Raw genomic sequence first — 20923 nt, 5'->3', positions numbered from 1 at the left:
AGGGTGGGGAACTGACTTTGGATTAACTTTCTAGCTCTGTTCCCCTGGCAACCTGATAAAAGTGGTAAACTGCCTAGGGGGTGCCTTGTGTCTGGGCTGGGAAACTGGGAGCAATATGAACGCCAAGTGAAGCTGCAGCTTGGGGCATGACCAGTGCACTAACATCCTAGTACTTGGGTACTGTCCCTGCCTTGCCTATGCGACTGTTACAAGAGGGAGTGGTCCCTTATTTGGGACATGGAGCTGCTAAGCCTGGGTGACTCCAGCACCCATCTGTGTAGTCTGTGGGGACTGCTGTGAAAACTCCCACAGAACAACCACGCCTAATGCCACATGCTGTCTTGCCTGTCCCATATCCTTCAGAGTAAATTGGTGTCAGATGTGGCCTATCTAGACCTGATGAGTCTAAATGTGTAGTTGAACCCAAGCCTAGTTGTGATGGGCATTGCACATGTACTCAGTAGTGTTGTGGGGTTGTTAACCAATGCCATAAAACAATATGTTACTGTTTAATGAGAAGCTACTTCTGTAAACCTTCATCTGAAGTCCAAAAAAAAAAAAAAAAAAAACCAAAACGAAGAGTTCCAGTCTCACTGCAGCCTCTCCAATATTTGTTATTCTCTGTTGTTTTGATTTGTGCCAGTAATGTCGGTGTGAGACAGTATTGTAGTTATGATTCGCATTTCTTTAATGGCTAATGATTGTGAGCATTTCTTCATGTGTCTGTTAGCTGCCTGAATGTCTTCTTTGGTCAAGTGTCAGTTCATATCCTTTGCCCATTTTTAAATTGGGTTATTTGTCTTTTTGTTATCGAGGTGATGAAGTATTCCATAGATTTTAGAGATTAGATCCTTGTCGGATATGTTGTAGCCAAAATTTTTTTTCCCAGTCTATAGGTTCTCTTTTTTACTTTTTTGGTGAAGTCTTTTAATGAGGGTAGTGTTTAATTTTTAGGAACTCCCAGTTATCTAGTTTCTCTTCTTGTGTTTGTGTATTGTTTAGCTATGGTTTGTATGCTATTTATGCCATGTATTAATGTCCCCAGTGTTGTCCCTATTTTTTCTTCCATAATCTTTATTGTTTTAGGTTTTATATTTAAGTCTTTGATCCATTTTGAGTTAGTTTTGTGTATGGTGTAAGGTATAGGTCCTGTTTCATTTCTTTTTTACAGATGGACATTCAGTTTTGCCATCACCATTCTTGAAAAGACCACCTGTCCTGCATTAAATGGACTTTGGTCGGTATACCTATTCTTGACTTTTTTAAAATAAAAGTGAGACCATACAATATCCTTTTGTGATTGACTTATTTCACACAGCATCACGTCCTCCAGATTCATCCATGTTGTAAAATGTATCACAGACACATCATTATTCTTTATAGTTGAGTAGTATTCCATTGTATGTATGTGCCACAATTTGTTAATGGGCACTTAGGTTATTTCCATATTTTTGCTATTCTGAATAATGCAACAATGAACATAGGTGTACATATGTCTGTTCGTGTCACTGCTCTTATGTTTCTAGAGTATATACCTAAGAGTGAGATTGCTGGATCATAAAGTATTTGTATTTTTAGCTTTTTGAGGAAGCATCGTACTGTTTTCCATAGTAGTTGTTCCATTTTAAAATCCCACCAGCAGTGTATAAAAATTCCAGCCTCCCTACAACCTTGCCAGCATTTGTTGTTTTCTATTTTTTTGATCAGTGCCCCATTTTTGCAGGGGTGAGATGGTATCTCATTGTATTTGGGTTTTCATTTCTCTAATAGCTAATGATAGAGAGCATCTCTTCATGATGACTGAATATCCTGTTCATGTCCTTTGTCCATTTTTTGATTGGATTGTTTGTCTTTTTGTTGTTGAGCTTTTGAAGTTTTCTATGTTTATTTTATTGTGCTTTAGATTAAGGTTTACAGAGCAAATTAGTTTCTCATTAAACAATTAATACACATATTGTTTTGTGACATTGGTTGCTAACCCCACAATATGTCAGCATTCTTCCCTTCTCGACCTTGGGCTCCCCATCACCAGCTTTCTTGTTCCCCTCCTGCCTTTTCATCCTTGCTCCTGGGTTTGTGTGCCCATTTAGTCTCATTTTGTTTTATGGGCCTGTTTAATCTTTGGCCGAAGGGTGAACCTCAAGAGTGACTTCAGTACTGAGTTAAAGGAGTGTCTGGGGTCATACTCCCTGAGTTTCTCCAGTCTCTGCGAGACCAATAAGTCTGGTCCTTTTTTGTGAATTAGAATTTTGTTCTACATGTATCAACAGCTCTGTCTGGGACCCTCTATTGTGATCCCCGTCAGAGCAGTCAGTGGTGGTAACTGGGCACCATCTAGTTGTACTAGACTCAGTCTGGTAGAGACTGTGGTAGTTGTGGTTCATTAGTTCTTTGGACTAATCTTTCCCTTTTGTCTCTGATTTTCTTCATTCTTCCTTGCTCCCTAAGGGGTGGGACAGTGGAGTATCTTAGGTGGCTGTTCACAAGCTTTTAAGACCCCAGATGCTACTCACCACAGTAGGATGTAGAACATTTTCTTTATAAACTGTGTTATGCCAATTGAGCTAGATGTTCCCCAAGACCATGGTCCCCAGCCCTCAACCCAGTAATTCAGACCTTCAGGGAGTTTGGATGTGTTTCTGAAGCTAGAGATTAGACCTTTATCAGATAATGTCATTGCCAAAGGTTTTTTCTCAGTCTATAGGTTTTTTTACTCTTTTGGTGAAGTCTTTTGATTAGCATAAGTATTTAATTTTTAGGAGGTCCCAGTTATCTAATTTACCTTCCATTGTTTGTGCATTTTTAGTTGTGATTGATGGTCTATTTATGTAAAAAGTGAAGACCCCTAGTTTTGTCTCTATGTTATCTTCCAGGAACTTCATAGTTTAGTCTTTAGCATTTAGGTCTTTGATCCATCTTGAGTTCGTTTTTGTGCCTGGTGTTAGGTATGGATCCTGTTCCATTTTTTTGCAAATGAAAATCCAGTTTTGCCAGTACCATTTGTTAAAGAGACTTTCTTCCCCATTGTATGGACTTCAACCATTTGTTGAAGATCAGTTGCCTATAGATGGATGGATTTACCTCTGGATTCTCAATTCCATTCCATTGATCTATGTGTCTGTCATTGAACCAGTACCAGGCTGTTTTGATTACTGTGGCTGTATAGTAAATTTTGAAATTGGGAAGTGTGAGGCCTCCTACTTTGTTCTTCTTCTTCACTATTGCTCTAGCTTTCTGGGCCTTTTTCCTTTCCATACAAAATTGGATATTAGGTTTTCCATTTCATTAAAGAATGTTGTTGGGATTCAGATTAGAATTGCATTATATCTATAGATTGCTTGGGGTGATATTGACATTCTCACAATGTTAAGTCTTCCAATCCATGAGCGTGGAATATTTTTCCAATTATGTAGGTCTCTTTTGGTTTCTTGAGCTCGTGTTTTATAGTTTTCCTTTTTTAAGTCTTTTATATCCCTCGTTAGATTTATTCCAAAAGGTATTCTATCCTTTTGGGCACTATTGTAAGTGGTATCGTTTTCTTTTTTAATTTTCATTGTGCTTTAAGTGAAAGTTTACAAATCAAGTCAGTCTCTCACACAAAAACTTACATACACCTTGCTGCATACTCCCAATTGGTCTCCCCCTGATGAGACAGCCCACTCCCTCCCTCCACACTGTCTTTTCGTGTCCGTTTCGTCAGCTTCTAACACCCTCTACCCTCTCATCTCCCTCCAGACAGGAGATACCAACATAGTCTCAAGTGTCCACCTGATCCAAGAAGCTTACTCCTCACCAGCATCCTTCTCCATTCTGTTGTCTAGTCCAATCCCTGTCTGAAGAGTTGGCTTTGGGTATGGTTCCTGTCCTGGACCAACAGAAGGTCTGGGGGCCATGACCACCGGGGTCCTTCTAGTTTCAGTCAGACCATTAAGTCTGGTCTTTTTACGAGAATTTGGGGTCTGCATCCCACTGCTCTCCTGCTCCCTCACGGGTTCTCTGTTATGTTCCCTGTCATGGCAGTCATCGGTTGTAGCCAGGCACCATCTAGTTCTTCTGATCTCAGGCTGGTGTAGTCTGTGGTTTATGTGGCCCTTTCTGTCTCTTGGGCTCATAATTACCTTGTGTCCTTGGTGTTCTTAATTCTCCTTTGCTGCGGGTGGGTTGAGGCCAATTGATGGATCTTAGATGGCCACTTGCTAGTGTTTAAGACCCCAGATACCACTCTTCAAAGTGGGATGCAGAATGTTTTCTTAATAGATTTTTATTATGCCAATTGACTTAGATGTCCCCTGAAACCATGGTACCCAAACCCCTACCCCTGCCACACTGGCCTTCAAAGCGTTTGGTTTATTCAGGAAACTGCTTTGCTTTTGGTTTAGTCCAGTTGTGCTGACCTCGCCTGTATTGTGTGTTGTCTTTCTCATCACCTAAAGTAGTTCTTATATACTATCTAATTAGTGAATACCCCTCTCCCACCCTCCCTTCCTCCCCCCTTTCGTAACCATCAAAGAATATTTTCTTCTCTGTTCAAACTATTTCTTAAATTCTTACAATAGCAGTCTTATGCAATATTTGTCCTTTTGCAACTGACTGATTTAACTCAGTATAATGCCTTCCAGATTCCTCCCTGTTATGAAATGTTTCACGGATTCATCACTGTTCTTTATCGATGCATAGTATTCCATTGTGTGACTATACTATTATTTATTTATCCATTCATCCGTTGATGGGCACCTTGGTTGCTTCCATCTTTTTGCTATTGTCAACAGTGCTGCAGTGAACATGAGTGTGCATATATCTGTTCGTGTAAAGGCTCTTATTTCTCTAGGATATATTCTGAGGAGTGGAATTGCTGGATCGTATGGTAGTTATATTTCTAGCTTTTTAAGGAAGTGCCAAATTGATTTCCAAAGTGGTTGTACTATTTTACATTCCCACCAGCAGTATATAAGTGTTCCAGTCTCTCCACAACCTCTCCAACGTTTATTATTTTGTGTTTTTTGGATGAATGCTAGCCTTGTTGGAGTGAGATGGAATCTCGTTGTAGTTTTGATTTTCATTTCTGTAATGGCTAATGATCGTGAGCATTTCTTCATGTATCTGTTAGCTACCTGAATGTCTTCTTTAGTGAAGTGTCCATTCATATCTTTTGCCCATTTTTTAAATGGGTTGTTTGTCTTTTTGTAGTTGAGTTTTTGTAGATTTTAGAGATCAGGCGCTGATCGGAAATGTTATAGCTAAAAACTTTTTTGGTATTGTTTTCTTGATTTCCTTTTCGGAGTTCTCTGTGTTAGTGTAGAGGAACCCAACTGACTTTTGAGTGTTGATTTTATGCCCTGCCACTTTGCTGAATCCTTCTGTTAATTTCAGTAACTTTCTTGTGGTATTTCTGGGATTTTCCATGTATAGGATCATGTCATCTGAAAATAGGGGTAGTTTTACTTCTTCCTTATCAATTTGGATACCCTTTATTTTCCTTTCTTGTCTTATTGCTCTGGCTAGGACTTCTAGTACAATATTGAATGAGAGTGGTGATAATGGGCATCCTTGTCTTGTTCCCATTCTCAAGGGGAATGCTTTCAATCTCTCTCCATTGAGAATTATGTTGGCTGTTGGTTTTGCATATATGCCCTTAATTATGTTGAGAAATTTCCCTTCTATTCCTATTTTGCTGAGAGTTTTTATCAGGAAAGGTGTTGGGATTTATCAAATGCCTTTTCTGCTTTGTCTTAGGCTGAGTTCTCTAGAAGGGCAAAACCAGTAAAGCGTATATTATATATATACACACACACATACATACACATATATGTATATATATTTTAAAATATATATTTATATTAAGGAAATGGCTCACGAGATTGTAAAGGCTGTAACGTCCCAAGTCTGTGGGTCAGGAAAGAGGCTTCTCCTGATTCACATAGCTGCAGGGGCTAGCAAACCCAAGATCAGCAGGCTATAGAGCAGGGCTGTTGCTCACAGGCTGTGAGGATTGATGAATCCCAAGATCAGCAGGCAAGACCACAGGTAAGCTGCTAGCTCAAGTCCCAAGAACTGGAGGTCAGATGAACAGGAGCAGCTGCAGAATCCAGAACAAGCAAAAGCCCTAGAGCCCTGCCTGAAAGTCTGTCCACACTTGATCCAGGCCATATGCCCAAGGAAACTCCCCTTCACCTGATTGGCTACTCACAGCAGATCCCATCATGGGGGTGATCACGTATCAAATCTCAACAGAGAAGTGATTACAACATTATACAACTACCAAAACACTCAGAATCATGGCCCAGTCAGGTTGACACACAATCTTAACCGTCACATGCGTCAATTGAGATGATCATGAGATTCTTTTCCTTTGTTTTGTTTATGTAGTGAATTACCTCAATTGATTTTCTAATGTTGAACCACCATCCCTGGTATGAATCCCAAGTGATCATGATGCATTATTTTTTGATATGCTGTTGAATTCTGTTTGCTAGAATTTTATTGAGAATTTTTGCATCTATATTCATTAGGGACATTGGTCTGTAATTTTCTTTTTTTGTGATATCTTTGCCTGACTTTGGTAACATGGTTATGCTGGCTTTGTAGAATGAATTAGGGAGTATTCCTTACTTTTCTATATTCTGGAATAGTTTGAGTAGAATTGGTATGAACTTTTCTCTCTCTCCAGTGAAGCTGTCTGTGCTGGGGTTTTTTTTTTTTTTTTGGTGGGAGTTTTTTTTTTTAATGACATCTTCAGTTTCTTCTTTTGTTATGGGCCTGTTTAGATTTTCTTTTTCTATTTGTGTTAGTTTATATAGGAAATGTGTTTCTAGAAACTTGCTCATTTGTTCTAAGCTTTCAAATTTGTTGGAGTATAATTTTTCATAATCTGTTATGATTTTCTTTATCTCATTTGGTTCTATTGTACTGTCACCCATTTAATTTCTTATTTTGGTTGTTTGCATCTTCTCATTTTTTGTTTGTTTGTTTGTCAATTCGGCCAGTGGTCTGTCAATTTTATTGATCCTCTTAAAGAACCAACTTCTAGTCTTATTAATGCTTTCTGTTGTTTTTCTGTTTTCTAAGAAAGGGCCCTTTTTACCCGGTCAGAAACCTTGTTCCAGGACTTAATCCCATTCTGACTTGTACATAATGCCATGCTTTGAATTACGTAAGCTTATGTGAATGTATTTTGTTTTTTGTCATGCACAGGGGGCTACCAAGGTACCAGGAATGAAGAAGGTTATGGGTAAATGAGAAACACAGTTATTTGATTTCTATTTCCTTGATAACGTTTCCTGAATTGTACAGACTCTTATCCTGATAAAGCCTTTGAATTGTCCTTTCCTAGAACAGAATATGCCTATATTTCTGTGTGCTGGGGAATCATGAACTTGCCATGAATGTTTTTCCATTCAATGGTTAATAATTTTCCCTCACGATTCAGAAGGTGAAAAAAAATTCAGTTAAAAGAATAAAGCAATGTGTAGCTTCCAGCCAAGAACTGGATTTTCAATAACTGAAAATGTTTCTTATTCCATAGAAATTTGTAGCAGTCTGCAATAATTTTGATTCCTCATTGTAAAAATATGACTTTGTCTAAGATATTACATTTCCTTACATTTTTAAAACAAAAATGTTAATAATTTAAAATCTGAAAGTTTTTAAAAATGCATTTTATTTTAATCATATATCCATATATTTTAGTAATTTATTTTTAAACCAGAAGGATTTAAGTAGAGATAAATAAAGTCCTTTCGTAGGAAATCTTGGACTCTTGATGTGTTTATTGATATATTTTTAGATGTTTCATTTTATAAATAGAATTTATGAGGTGCTCATTGTAAGGATGCGTTTTAGGATTGTTCTGATACTGTGACTCCTGTTGTGGTGGAATAAACCACATGCATGTTTAAGTTTAAAAACAAAGAGTTGTATTACAGTGATAAAAACATTTTGCTGAATGAAAAAGACAGTGCCAGGATAAACTGAGCAAAATGTTTCAAGGGACTGCAATGATACAGAGACTTGTGAAAACAAGCAGAAGGATACAGCTAAAACGTTTGTGATTGGCTAACGTTTACAGAGCTTAGAGGGGGTGTTAGAACAAGGTTATGGAAAAGTTATAGTTTAGAAAAGCTTTTTTTTAAGGAGAGTGAAGGGGACATTTTTTGAGAATTGGTTGACTATTAAAGTCACATGTTTAACATCTGCAATAACCTTCTCTTTACATCAGACATTTCTAACCACAAACTCTTCCTCTAGCAGCAAAACCGCGCTTACCTAGATCAGGGTACAGTGGAAGGCTTTTTAAAAATGACAAGCTGCATTATGACAAAGAAGAACTCTAAGATGAAGTTGCTTGGGACAAGAAAAGATTGGGCTCAGACCTGAGCTGGAAATTCCAGTTGTGCCAAGAAGCCTCAGTTTTGGAAAGGCTCTTTCTTAGTCCTCCCTTTTGATCAAGAATTCCTAAGAGAATTTGATGATCATACTTAGGAGTACTTTCTTTTGCATGGACTTATTCCTTTCTGTTGAAATTGTTATGTTTCTGTATGTAGGGCCTTATTTTTAAGGTGAGCTGGTCTCATATAGTTCACAAAGGAGTAACCTGTCTTCAGCAAGGCTTTAAAAGGTTAAAAAGTTGGCTGCTTACTTCGTAAATCATTGCAGATCGTGGACACTATCAGACAAATGACAAGGCTTGGACGTCATCGGATGGATAGCTAGGCACCATGTTTTTTTTTTTTTTTTTTTTAAACAGTGATAAAATATACTTTTTACTTTGTTGCATCAGAGGGGAAAAAAATTATTGCTGAAGTAGATATCAGGCACACAGAAAGGTGTTTTATTAGTTCAGTTACCTTGGAGTTTATTTAAACTAAGAGAAAATGGTCATAATGTTTTCATGCAATACATACTTGGTTCTTTAAGCAACAATTATGACAAATAGCAGAAGGAATTAAGGAATGCTGTACTTGTGATGCAAACAAAACACCAACATTTGTGGTTATACATAATTAAAGAAATATCTCAAACACTTTTCAAAATACTGTAGTAGCCAATATATAGAGGCATACCTTAGGCGGGCATAGGAATACAATTTAGAAAAGAAAAAAAATCACACAGAAACTACTCAGCTTCTTTAAAATCACTGAGCAGGAAAAACCACATTGAACTTCACATACTGATTTTACACAACTTCTATACAGTACCTTGACTTATATCTAAGAGCAAAAGTTAAGACTCTCCTCCTCTATTTTTGGTAAACAACTGCATGGTAAACTTGGATGACTTACGTCCCTGAATTTTATCTGGGAGTAGCCTTTTTAATTTTTTATTTACAAGAGGGCAGGTTTGGCACTTTTATACTGATGTCACCAATGTTAATATTTCTTGGGATCTCAGGAAGATTCATATTCTTTACAACTGATACAGCATGGGCTGGAGCTCCTGCTAAGCCAGCCTCAGATTTGTCCAGTTTATTTTGTGCATCGATTTGTGTAATAGTCTCATTCATGTTGGTCTCTGATACCATTCCCTCTGTCACCATTTCTACAAGAATATTGTGAACCTTGTCTACATGGAAAATTAAATCCAGTTCACAGACATTTTCAAAACACTTGCCTAATGTTTCCATGAATACTTGAATTAGATCTAAAATGCCAAGTTCACTTTCTGAAAAATCCATACAGAAGACAGAACATAATGTTGTGTAATGTCTATAAATCAGTTTGTTGTCATATCCTCCTGTTAACAATTTTTCTTCCAGGAAATTACAAATATTTTCATCTCTCTTAGAAACCAAATGGAATGTCATCCTGATGATTTGTTGTTGTGTATTTTTGCTGTAGGGCTGGCAGAACTTGGACAGCCATGGCTTCCTATGGTTGTTGAAGATGAGGATCACCATGATTATGGCTGGGCCAGGCCAACGAGGTGGGCATTGGGGGCCAGGGTGAGGCAGACATACAAGTCTCTAGGCACCATGTTTTTTTAAGTCATCAAGCACATCTTGCTTTGTGATTTTGGTCCATGCAACAGGGATTTTACCCTTATCTACAAATTTTTTCTGATATTCTTCTTCTAGCTTTGATCTAAAGTGACAGACAAACCATTTCCAGTATGGCTGTGTGGATAAATCTGGGGTGATGCTCCACGTGGCATAATCCCCTCCTGCCCGTCGGTAGTTCTTATATGGGATTTCCCTGCCATCCCGGAGAACCAATAAACAATTACTTGCTACCAAACTAGTACAGCAGTCAATGGTAAAATGGTCTGTTTTATACCACGAGATTCCATTGACAGCCTGAGGACGGTGGAAGGGAACACTGTGGTCTCCTTCATGTGTAGGAATTGTGTTTGTACAAATTGCTCTACAGCAGGGACATTGTTTCCAGCAACCACAGAGATGCTCAGAGAGCAGTTTTTCAATTTCAGGAACTATTTCTTCTGCAGACATACTCAAACAATCCTGTTCTATTCTTTTCATTGTGGGGTCCAAAGCTTCACTCATGGCTTCTTTGAGAAATTCAGTATCTTTTATCTCCTGATGTTCAATGCTTACCAAGTCTTTACGTGGAAAGATCAAGTTATTTCCCAAGTGCTCACAGAATAAATCCAACCATTCAGACACAGTGCTGCTTTTATCTTTCGCTATTGCAGTGGATTCTTGAATGGCTGAGAGTATAACACTCTTGATGTCGTTTAAACTGATTTTTAAAAATTTCTTCATGTTTTCGCCTCCTTTGTCTGAACAATATCTTCGAATATGGCATTCAGTGTAATTCCTAAAATATGACTGTGAATTATGAAGGTACTGCCAGTAATTATTAAAGTTCTCTTCTTCTGCCAGAGAGATAAGAACATATTTTTCCAGATTAGCCCGGTTTCCATTGAATGCTGGACAGTTAGCTTGCATATCCCCAGCAATTTTAGGGGCTGTTTTATTCCGTATGGTGGTAAAGACAGCAGGAGTGAGCTTTTGCCAAAGAAAGTCAACAAATGCTTTGATAGAGGTTGCACCTTGGCAGGAGATCTTAAAACTCATGAAGAAATCATCTTTCTTGCTTTCCAGGTAGTTTACAGGATCATTTGCTCTCTTGAATGCCCTGTGCATCTGCTTAAAATTCTCTGATGCTCTTTGGAACAAACACAAAGATAAGTCAATTTTATATCTACTTGTGAATGTGTATCTTTCCTCAGTGCATGCAGATTTCACCTCGTCATCTACAATTTTCAGGATTTCATAGAAATAACTTGGATCGTAATCACGCTGTTGCTGCCAAATGTTGTTAATAGTTTTCGTAAATCTTGAAAGAATGTGGTCAGTAGTCATATCTATGGACTGTTTATCATGGGTCTCTAATGACTTTCTGATTAGTAAAAATGCCCTGTTCATTTTGATATGTATATCATACTCGACTTGAAATTGTTTTCTGGAATGACTCTTTAGTATGTCCACCAAGTTTCGCTTGTTTTGGAAGTAGTCCAAAAGAATATTTTCAGAATCCACGTCAATGTCAGGCTCTGTGGCAGGAGGCAGAGTTGAGGATACGTCACAGACCCATTTTCCCCAAAGCTGATTGAAAATCTTGCATAGATCTTCCTCACTCAGTTCCTTGCCCTTTACAGTTAAAGCTAACTGTCGGCTTCTTTCCAAGATGTCATTTTCATAACCTGACTTTTTCTCATCCAGTTTTACTTGGCTTTTCTTTAAACAAATGAGTTCATTAGCTTTTCTTTTTATTTCTGAAATAAGTGCCTCTTTAAGGCCTCTCAACTTATTTTCAAACATTGCTTTCCACTGAACCAGTGTTTCATTATCTGGATCTTCATTAAAAAATTTTTCAAGGTCTTGCTTGATGGCATCATATTTTTCTGTCACTGGAACTTCAACTTCACTGGTTCTGAGTGTCTGGATTTTTCCATTCTGAATCTGGTTGGTCAGCTGGTTCTGCAAGTCCAGCACATGACTCCTTAGCTTCCAGGTCCAGTGGTTATACATGGTTTCCAGTTTGCTCATGGCCATGACCTCTTGGGTGTTCCTGAAGCTGAAAATAAAGTTTTCATTCACTAAGGCCCTCCACAAATCTTGAACTCGGAATTTCACATCTGATATCTTCATGATGCTGCCCCTAGATTCCTCTCTGGCAGTCACAAGAATTCTGCTTTTCAGTTCCTGGACATTGTGGCTGTAGCGAGGATTGGGAGGAGCCATTGGTGGATTGCCATCCCAGAGGTGAGCAAAATAGTAGATGTGATTATTCACATCAAACTTAATGACATCACCAAAGCGGGTTACATCGGAGCACTGTTCCTGTTCAGCTGCTGTTGCTGCCATTTCATCTAGTCTCTGCTCTAGCCGCCTTCGTCCTTCCATAGTTTGGTCTTTAGCTGTAACTTCTCCCACATTCTGATGGACAAACAGGCAATTTGGAGCAATTTTTACTTGTTTCATCCTGAGAAAGGCTTGAACGACTATTTGTAGAATATCTTGCATCTCTGATGGATTCTCTCCAAAAATATTGATCAGAGTCAAGTTTGCAAGTCCAATGACAAAGGTTGCTAACTCATTGTCCCGATTCTGTGATTTGGTGCTGAGTTCTGGTGCCCGAAGTCCTTCTGTGTCCACAACAAGCACAAAGTCAAAGCCAAGTTCCTCTTTGAATGTCTCCTCTACCTTTAGGAGCTGCATGTAGGCCCCCCGGGTACACCTCCCTGCACTGACAGTGAACTGCAGTCCAAAAAGGGTATTCAGTAGGGTGGACTTCCCTGAGCTCTGTAGGCCAAGAATAGAGAGAACAAACAGCCGTTTGTCTCCAAGTTTCTCAGAGACCTTGTCAAAAACAGCTGCCACCCACTTCAGAGGGACATAAGAAGCGTCGCCATCCATCAGCTCAATGGGAACCCCAGATATCATCAGGTCAGCAGCAGTTTGGGGAAGGGAGAGGAAAAGGTTATCTCTTGTGGAGGAAGCTTCTTCCAGTGCTTCATAGATTTGTCCAACTTCTCTGAGAATGTGTTCAATTCCCAAGGTACAGTCACTAATCTTTGTTGAGATGGCTTCTATCTTATTCTGCCAGTCTCTGAGGGAGTTGCTGTTTGGTGCTGTTTGCTTTTCTTTTTGTACCAGTGACCACAAAGAACTTTGCTCCTCATGCAGTTTTTCCAAGTGTCCTGCAGTCATGTTGTTCAAAAACACACTTAACCACTGCAGGAAGTAGAGTTTGTTGTGGGTTTCTGAATGATCTTGCAATATTTCAAGGAAAGATCTCATTAAAGCATTGAGAGGAAAGGCCTTCCTCAACTGCTTATGTCGTATTGTTTGTTTGTCTGTCTCAATCTCACTCTTATGTTGTTCAATACTCCGGTTCCCCTTCTCTCTGAGATGATAGAGTTCTTTGTCCTTCTTACACCAAAGGTGCCACAGTTTTCCCTGAAGGGGTAGTAAGTTTTCCTTTATCTTAGATAACTCCATTTCTCCCAAGAGGGCATTTAGAGTCTGTGCCTTTTCTTTAGCTTCCTTGCAATCTCTCTGGTCTTCATCTATTAGGAATCCTTGCTTACGAGCAATATGGGCACAGTCCTCTAAGCTGAGAGTTGTGTCAGATAGCTGTAGTAAACGTGTGATTGTACTCGTGAGTTCTTCTGTTAATTCTGCCTCATTTCTGTTCTTGATCCCAATTCTCACTTTCTGGCTGGAATTATTGGCTACGTTTTTTTCTTTGTCATCGAGCAAACAGATCAAAGGCTTTGATGACTGACACAAGTTACGAACAATTTTTCGGTTTTCTTTATTGCTATCAGAAGCTGACATGAGGACCACAATGAGAGAAGAGACTTCCTGCAGGAATCTGAGCTGTTGTTCATGTTCCTTTGCATCTCCGTGGAGATTGGTGAATGTCACACACTTGTCAAATTTGTCCTCACCATCCCCTCCTGGACAGAACCAGCAGATTTCCACCACACCCCGCATCAGGAGACAGTCTTTGCTGCTCCCACTGCAGTGTCGGTGAAAGAAGACATCATGTTTACGTTTACTGAGAAGACAGTTCATGATCTGAGATTTGGAAGTAGAGAAGCCATTTCCAACTCGAATGAAAGATACAATGGAGGAAGGTACACAACACATCTGCTGATTCTTGTAATTGTTCTTCTCTTTTTCTGATATCCCTGCTTGCTGCCAGCTTCTTCTAATTTGACTGAGAGACCAGAGGGAGAATTCAATTTGAGAAGTGCAGGGATGGGGTACCACAAGAGGAAGGGCAAACTGACAAATGGAAAGTTTGGTCAGTATATATTGCCTGGCAAAGTCATCTGCACAGTGATAGATTGCCATCTGAATATCCATTGGGTGAATATTATGTCTCAGATTAGTGGCTGAAGGACTTGTGGAATTGTCACTGTCTTCAAGAAAGTCTTCATATGGATCAAAAGCCTCATTTTCTTTGCGTGAGGCACTTGGAGACACTGGGTCCTCTGTGTCCCCACCATCTTTGAAGACCAAGTATCTCAGCTTATAATCAAGCATCAGTAACTTCTGCAGGAAATAGAAGGAAAGCTGTCGCTCAGAGCTGGGCTGGGTGTTACACACAGAGGCCTTGTGGATCAGATAGAAGTTAGCTCTGCCCATCCTCTTTGGGTAGTAATGGTCTATGCCCAGACGCTGCAACAGGTCTAGGAAGGCTCCATTTTCTATCACTTTTGTTTTGTTATTTTCATTATTATCCACCTCATGGGGCTTCTTCTTTTCATGGAAGAGACTTTTCAATTGTTTTTTTACCTCATCCATTTGCAAAGAAGAGACAGTGGCTTCATAATCTCCATTGATGAGCAATCTCAAGTCTTTCTGTAGGTTTTCCCAATCATGATCTGCCCCTGGTTTGGTGAGGACATGTGCAACTTCTTTAGACAAGAATTGTCTCATGTGATGTCTCATTAATGCTAAACGTTGTGTTTTCTCCTCTGGAGAAACAGCTGTAATTCTTACTGTGGCTGTCAGACCTGTGAGCACCAGGAAAGCCTGAGCCCTATAGCTGCAAGTATTTTTCAGTTCGTGGTATTTATCATGGGCCTTTTGCATTTCACGCAGCAGATAGTCTAACTCATCACACCCCAGGAGATACTGAAAAGTATTGTTTACCATGTGATAACCTGCACCAGCTGCTATGGAAAGTAGCAAGAGCTGTGTATCTGGCTGCTCCATTTCTCGTAGGTTCTCAAAGAAGGAGTTGAGAGACAAGCTAATCTCATAAGTGATTTTTCTTTGAGCTTCCTCCACTATTTCCAGGGACTCAGATTTGGCCTTCAATTCCATAAGGACATTCTGGTTGTCCTTTAAGATTTTAATTAATTCAGATAATTGAGAGATGTTGACTTGCTCTTGGCGTGATTCTGATAGGAAGATCCACTGCATGATGGAATGAGCCTGAGGAAAGTTTTCTACTTTGTAGATGTGAGGATCCAGAAGAGTACGCAGCTGAGATGTAATAAACTTAATGTTATGAACGGAAGACTCTTTGCAAAAGTTGACAGTATTCACCAGAAAATTCTGCAAGTTCCAATCTGAGAGGCATATGTTAATCCAGATGTCATAACTTTTAATTTTCTGACTTAACATTTGCATGAAATTTATCAGTTTTTTAAGCTGCTCTTCAGGATCAGATACCTCCCAGGATTTCACACCCTCTAGGAAAACCTTAACTTCCTTAACAGCACTGAGGAATTCCTCTCCATCTTGGATCTGGGCAGTGAGACCAGTCAGAGCAGCATAGCTGTTTTTCAGGCAGTTAGCCACCCGAAGAGGATCCTGAAAATCGCTTCTGTGGCTGGAGAGGATGATGTCCCAAATGGGAACCAGCCGAAGTCCCCGATCAATGACACACCAGGTTCGGTTGCTGGCAATAAGCCCAGCTTTCCACTCGGCAAGGCCATTTGCTTCAGGTGGGCCACCTGTCTGGGCCACAGATAATTGGACTTTGGTTTGGAGATTTTGGTAGTTAGTGCTCTGAGAGGCCATTTTTGAATGAGAGTCTGAAACATTCATACCTGCAGCAATTTTCACTCCAAAGCCACTGTAGCTGCCCCTTATGTAAATATCCAGGGCCTCTGCTGACTGCTGCTTTACTTCTGCCAGTTTGTCACGTTGGAAGCCCTCTGAAACAGCCTTCCACCAGTAGATTCCTCCCAGGTGCAGAGGGCCTTGGTTAGCATGAGAGCCAAACCTGTGGAAGAAGGCCTCTATCCTATGCCTTAGCAAGGTGCCTTGACCTGCATGCTGTCCCAGGAGGTCTTCAATGCATTTCAGTTCCTGAAGAGCAGCCTTGGAGAACTGGAGCTGGTCAATGGCAAAGTGGCAGGAGGCCAATGGGACATAACTGAACTTGGTTTTGCAGAAATAAGAGTGCTCAGAACGTGACTGTCGCCTCTCCTGGGATTCTGAATGTTGACTTTGATCCATCCCTGCATCCAGGCTGAATCCCCACCGTTCACCCTTGGCTGAGGCTGTGACACTGAAGCCCAATTTCTCTATCATCTGGGTGAACATAGATTCTGCTTGAGAACATGAAAATTCCTTTGTTTCTATCCGGGTGCTCTGCTCAGGGCCGAAGAGTGAGAAAGTCTCTGGGAGACTGAGTAGCTCCTCTCTCTTCTCTACCAGACCCCTTTGGTGGCTGGTTTTGTAAATTCCCTGCAGGGCCAGCCCTCCAGATGCCCATCTTACCAGATCTCCATCTGGGAGGTTTTGTCTGTTGAATAGTGTCCCTTCCATGGTGTTGAGTTGTCTCTGCATGTTTTCTATGACTTCTCTTAGAGGCTTCTCAGGGGGTGGCCAGTACTCTCTTGGGATCTCCATTGCCTGCCTCATCTCTCTTTCTTTTGCCCTCACTGCTTCTTCCTGTCTCTGCCTCCCTTCTGACATCAAGTCCTTCAACTCCTGCAGAGCCTGCCGTGCCTGCATTTGCTTCTCCTTCTGAGACTCCAGTAATGATGAAAGGCTATTTGAGTATGACAGATTAAGCAGTTTTTCTAGGGCTCGTTTTTCCCAAGAATGTTGTGCCTGGGATTTTAGCTTCAGGAGGTCTTTTTCTTCTAGATGTTGTAAGGCTTGGGCACAGGTCACGCCCAGTTTCTGCAGCGTGGGCAACCAGTACTCTGCGGCCAGTCCCACTTCTCTCAGCATCTTTTGCAGATCTCGCCTCCTTTTGCCTTTGAGTAAGTGTTCATCAGTGATGGACTCTGCTGTGTCCATGGCTGTGGAGAGAACAGACACTTAAGACGTATTTTAACTTTTAGACATGTCAGCCACATGGCAACGATGGAGACTATAGTAAGGTTGCAAGTCTCCAAGGCTCTCCCATTCCCTCCTTTCATTGTTACAACAAAAATATTTTGTTAATGCTCTTTTTTTTTGTGTGTGCAAGACATCATTCTGGGTGTTCTCAACATGTATTACTATTTTAGTTGCCAGAGTGAGTTGCAAGTTAATAATCTGGTTTTTGGCACCCTCTGTCCAAGACTAAATTACATGGAGAACATTAAACGGAAGGTTTGGGTTTGAAAATATATATGTGTTTGATAGCTTGATGTTTATTCTTAAAACAAAAGTGGTGCCACCAATCGATCCTCTTTCTCTGTCAGGTTCTGTCAGACCTGTGTTGACTAGTCTTGTTCCTATCTCTCTGTCACCTCTTCTTAGGCCGTTTAATGATCTTTATTTACTTTTGAGCCCCCTTTTTGTTGTTCTTGATTCTTGTAAATACACCTCTAACCTGCATTATATCTGTTGCTCTCTTGTTACTTTTCATCTACCCCTAGTTAATATTGTTTTATTACATGAACAACTTTCTATATACTGATGTCATACAAATTTGTGTCTGTAGATTCAAATTCACTCCAGTATCCAAAATTTTGACAGTGTTATTTTCCCCCTCAGATTCCTTTAAGTCATATCTTGGAGAGCAGATGAAATGTGATTTCACGTGTCTCAACTTAAGAAATTACAGGTTTCCCTTCCTCTTGTGACTCTTGTCACACTGAATGACACTACCATATTTCCAGGCCAGTGAGTGTCCAACTCCAACTCCTCCTAATGTAAATTTAGTTCTCCATGTCTTCACTTTATCCTCCCAAATTTCTCCTTTATCTCATCCTTTTTTTCACTCCCTGTACTGCTGCTCCTTATATTTTGCCCTCATTATGTCTTATTGGGTTGTTATAATTAAGTCATCCTCCATATTGTCATTCTCGCTTTGTGTTTTCCATCTTCCTCAGTGTCACTAAATTTTGAATCTAGATTTCAATGGCAGTCTAAGCAAATGAAACCAGCCTTCCCAACAGAAGATACCTAATATAGGTAGATAAATTTTTAAAACAAATTCTTAAAGCCTCAAGGAGTTTACTAAACCAAAACAAACCCATTGCTGTCCAGTCGATTCTGACTCATAGTGACCCTATAGAACAGAGTAGAACTGCCTCATAGAGTTTTCAAGGAGTGCCTCGTGGATTTGAACTGCCGATCTTTCGGTTAGCAGCTGTAGCATTTAACCAGTATGCCACCAGTGTTTCCAAGGAGTTTACTAGATAGTGGGAATTGCCTAGCAAGTATCTGATAGAAGAAGTAAATAAAAGAGATGACCTTGGCATAGGGGTCATTTTCTAATCTGGAAGGGTTGAGAAGGCTGAGAAGTCATGGGAGACTTGGGAATAAAAGCTGGACTCCAGAGACTTTCCATGGTGAACCATTCATATTTAGGGTTAAAGTCACAAAGAGCTGAACTTTAAGATTGGCTTTAATCCAGCCTTCTGTTGGATCTAAGTGTTTCTTAGCATAGGGACCCCCAGTCGAAAGGATGTGCTCAGCTCCAGCGCTTCTTTTTTGGTGGTATGAGGTCCCTATCTCTCTCCTTTTATCTCTTGTAAGATAAAATGTGATACAGGCTGCACTCAGGGAAACTTCCTTTATATTGGATCAGGAATGTGATGTGAGCAAGGGTGTCGCATCCCACCTTAATCCTCTGTAACATAACCTAACTTTGCTTCATTAACCACGGGCAGAGACTAGGATTTAAAACACAGGAAAATTTCGTGAAGTCACAAAATGGAGGACAGCCACACAATACTGGGAATCATGGCCTAGGTAAGTTGACACATATTTTTTGCAGACAGAATTCAATCCGTGTCATTCCCAAACTCATTCTATGAAGCCAGCATCATCCTGATAGCAAAACCAGGTAAAGATACCAGAATAAAAGAAAATTACAGACCAATATCCCTCATGAATATAGATACAAAATATCTCAACAAAATCCTAGCCAACAGAATTGAACAGGATATAAAAAAAACATCATACATCGTGATCAGGCGGGACTCATACCAGGAATAGAAGGATGGTTCAACATTAGAAAATTAATTAATGTAATTCATCACATAAATAAAGGAAAATAATCACATGATCATCTCAATTTAATGAGAAAAGGTATTTGATATAATCCAACACCATTTCCTGATAAAATCTCTTAGCAAAATAGGAATAGAAAGGAAACTTCTCAACATAATTAAGAACATATATGTAAAACCAACCACCAATGTAGTTCTCAATGAGGAAAGACTGAGAGCCTTCCCCTTGAGAATAGGTATGAGTCAAGGATGCCCACCATCACCACTTTTATTCATTATTGTACTGGAAGTCCTAGCCAGAGGAATAAGACAAGAAAGGGAAATAAAGGGTATCCAAATTGGAAAGGAAGAAGGAAAACTATTTCTATTCCCCAATGACATGATTCTTTACATGGAAAATCCCAGAGATTCTACAAGAAAGTACTGGATCCAATAGAAAGATTCAGCAAAGTGACAGGGTACAAGGTCAAAACAAAAATCCGTTGGGTTCCTTTACACTAACAAGGAGAACTTCAAAAAGGAAACCAAGACAGTACAATTCACGGTAGCCCTCGAAAGGATAAAATACCCAGGAATAAACCTAATAAACCTACCACAGGTGTAAAAGATTTATACAAGGAAAACTATAAAATGCTACTGCAAGAAACTAAAAGTGAGCTTCATAGAAGGAAAAATATCCATGCTAATGGATTAGAAGACTTAACATTGTGAAAATGTCAGTATTACCCAAAGTAATTTATAGATATGATGCAATCCCAATCCAAATCACCAAGAAGAAAAAAAAAATTTCCCCAACTTTATGTGGAAAGAGACCCTGAATAACTAAAGCAATATTGAAGAACAAAGTAGGAGGCCTCATACTCTCTGATCTAAAAACATTCTATACAGCCACAGTAATCATAACTATCTGGTACTGGTTCAACAACAGACTTGTAGATAGATGGAATAGAATTAAGAAACCACAAATAAATCCATTCATCTTAGGCAGCTGATTTTGACAAGACGTCAAAATCCATTCAATGAGGAAGAAGGAGACCCTTTAACAAATGGTTTTGGCAAACAGTATCCATACCTCACACCATACACAAAAACTAACTCAAAATGGTTCAGAGACCTAAATGTTAAAACTCTAAGTTCCTGGAAGATAACATAGGGACAAAACTATGAGACCTAATTTTTTTTTTTTTTTCAGAAATAGATTTACCAAACACAACTACAAATGCACAAAAGCAGAAGACAAGTTAGATAACTGGGACTTCTTAAAAATTAAATAGTTATGCCCATCAAAAAACTTTATCAAAAGAATAAAAAGAGAACCTACAGATTGGAAAAAAGTCTTTGGGAATGATATATCTGATAAGGGTCTAATCTCTAAAGTATACAGAAAACTTCAACAACTCAATAACAAAAAGACAAGCAACCCAATTAAAAAATAGCCAAAGGGCATAAACAAACACTTCACCAAAGAGGACACTGAAGCGACTAAAAACACATGAAAAGATGCTTGTGATCACTTTCCATCAGAGAGATGCAAATGAAAACT

At 39.5% G+C, this 20923-nt stretch overlaps 2 protein-coding genes across 4 annotated transcripts in view; both read right to left on the bottom strand.

Moving 5' to 3' along the window:
* Positions 1 to 7703: 7703 nt before the first annotated feature.
* On the bottom strand, positions 7704 to 9892 carry LOC111751234 (AP-3 complex subunit sigma-1-like). The gene has a single exon (XM_064288511.1). It carries the CDS (start codon positions 9890 to 9892, stop codon positions 9317 to 9319), a length of 576 nt encoding a protein of 191 aa, XP_064144581.1. The 3' UTR covers positions 7704 to 9316.
* Positions 9893 to 9958: 66 nt separating this feature from the next.
* The window catches only part of LOC100663049 (interferon-induced very large GTPase 1-like), a 105095-nt gene continuing 94130 nt past the window's right edge, over positions 9959 to 20923 (bottom strand). For all 3 annotated transcript variants that reach the window (XM_064288510.1, XM_003412213.4, XM_023550903.2), the window contains one exon: positions 9959 to 17235. In XM_064288510.1, the coding sequence (XP_064144580.1) occupies positions 9959 to 17233 (7275 nt within the window). In that variant the 5' untranslated portion in view covers positions 17234 to 17235. The remainder of the gene's footprint in view (positions 17236 to 20923) is intronic.

This window comes from Loxodonta africana, chromosome 7, assembly GCF_030014295.1.
Source record: "Loxodonta africana isolate mLoxAfr1 chromosome 7, mLoxAfr1.hap2, whole genome shotgun sequence".
NCBI lineage: Eukaryota > Metazoa > Chordata > Mammalia > Proboscidea > Elephantidae > Loxodonta > Loxodonta africana.
Note: the sequence above shows the minus strand (reverse complement) of the source record. Positions and strands in the feature narration are given on the sequence as shown.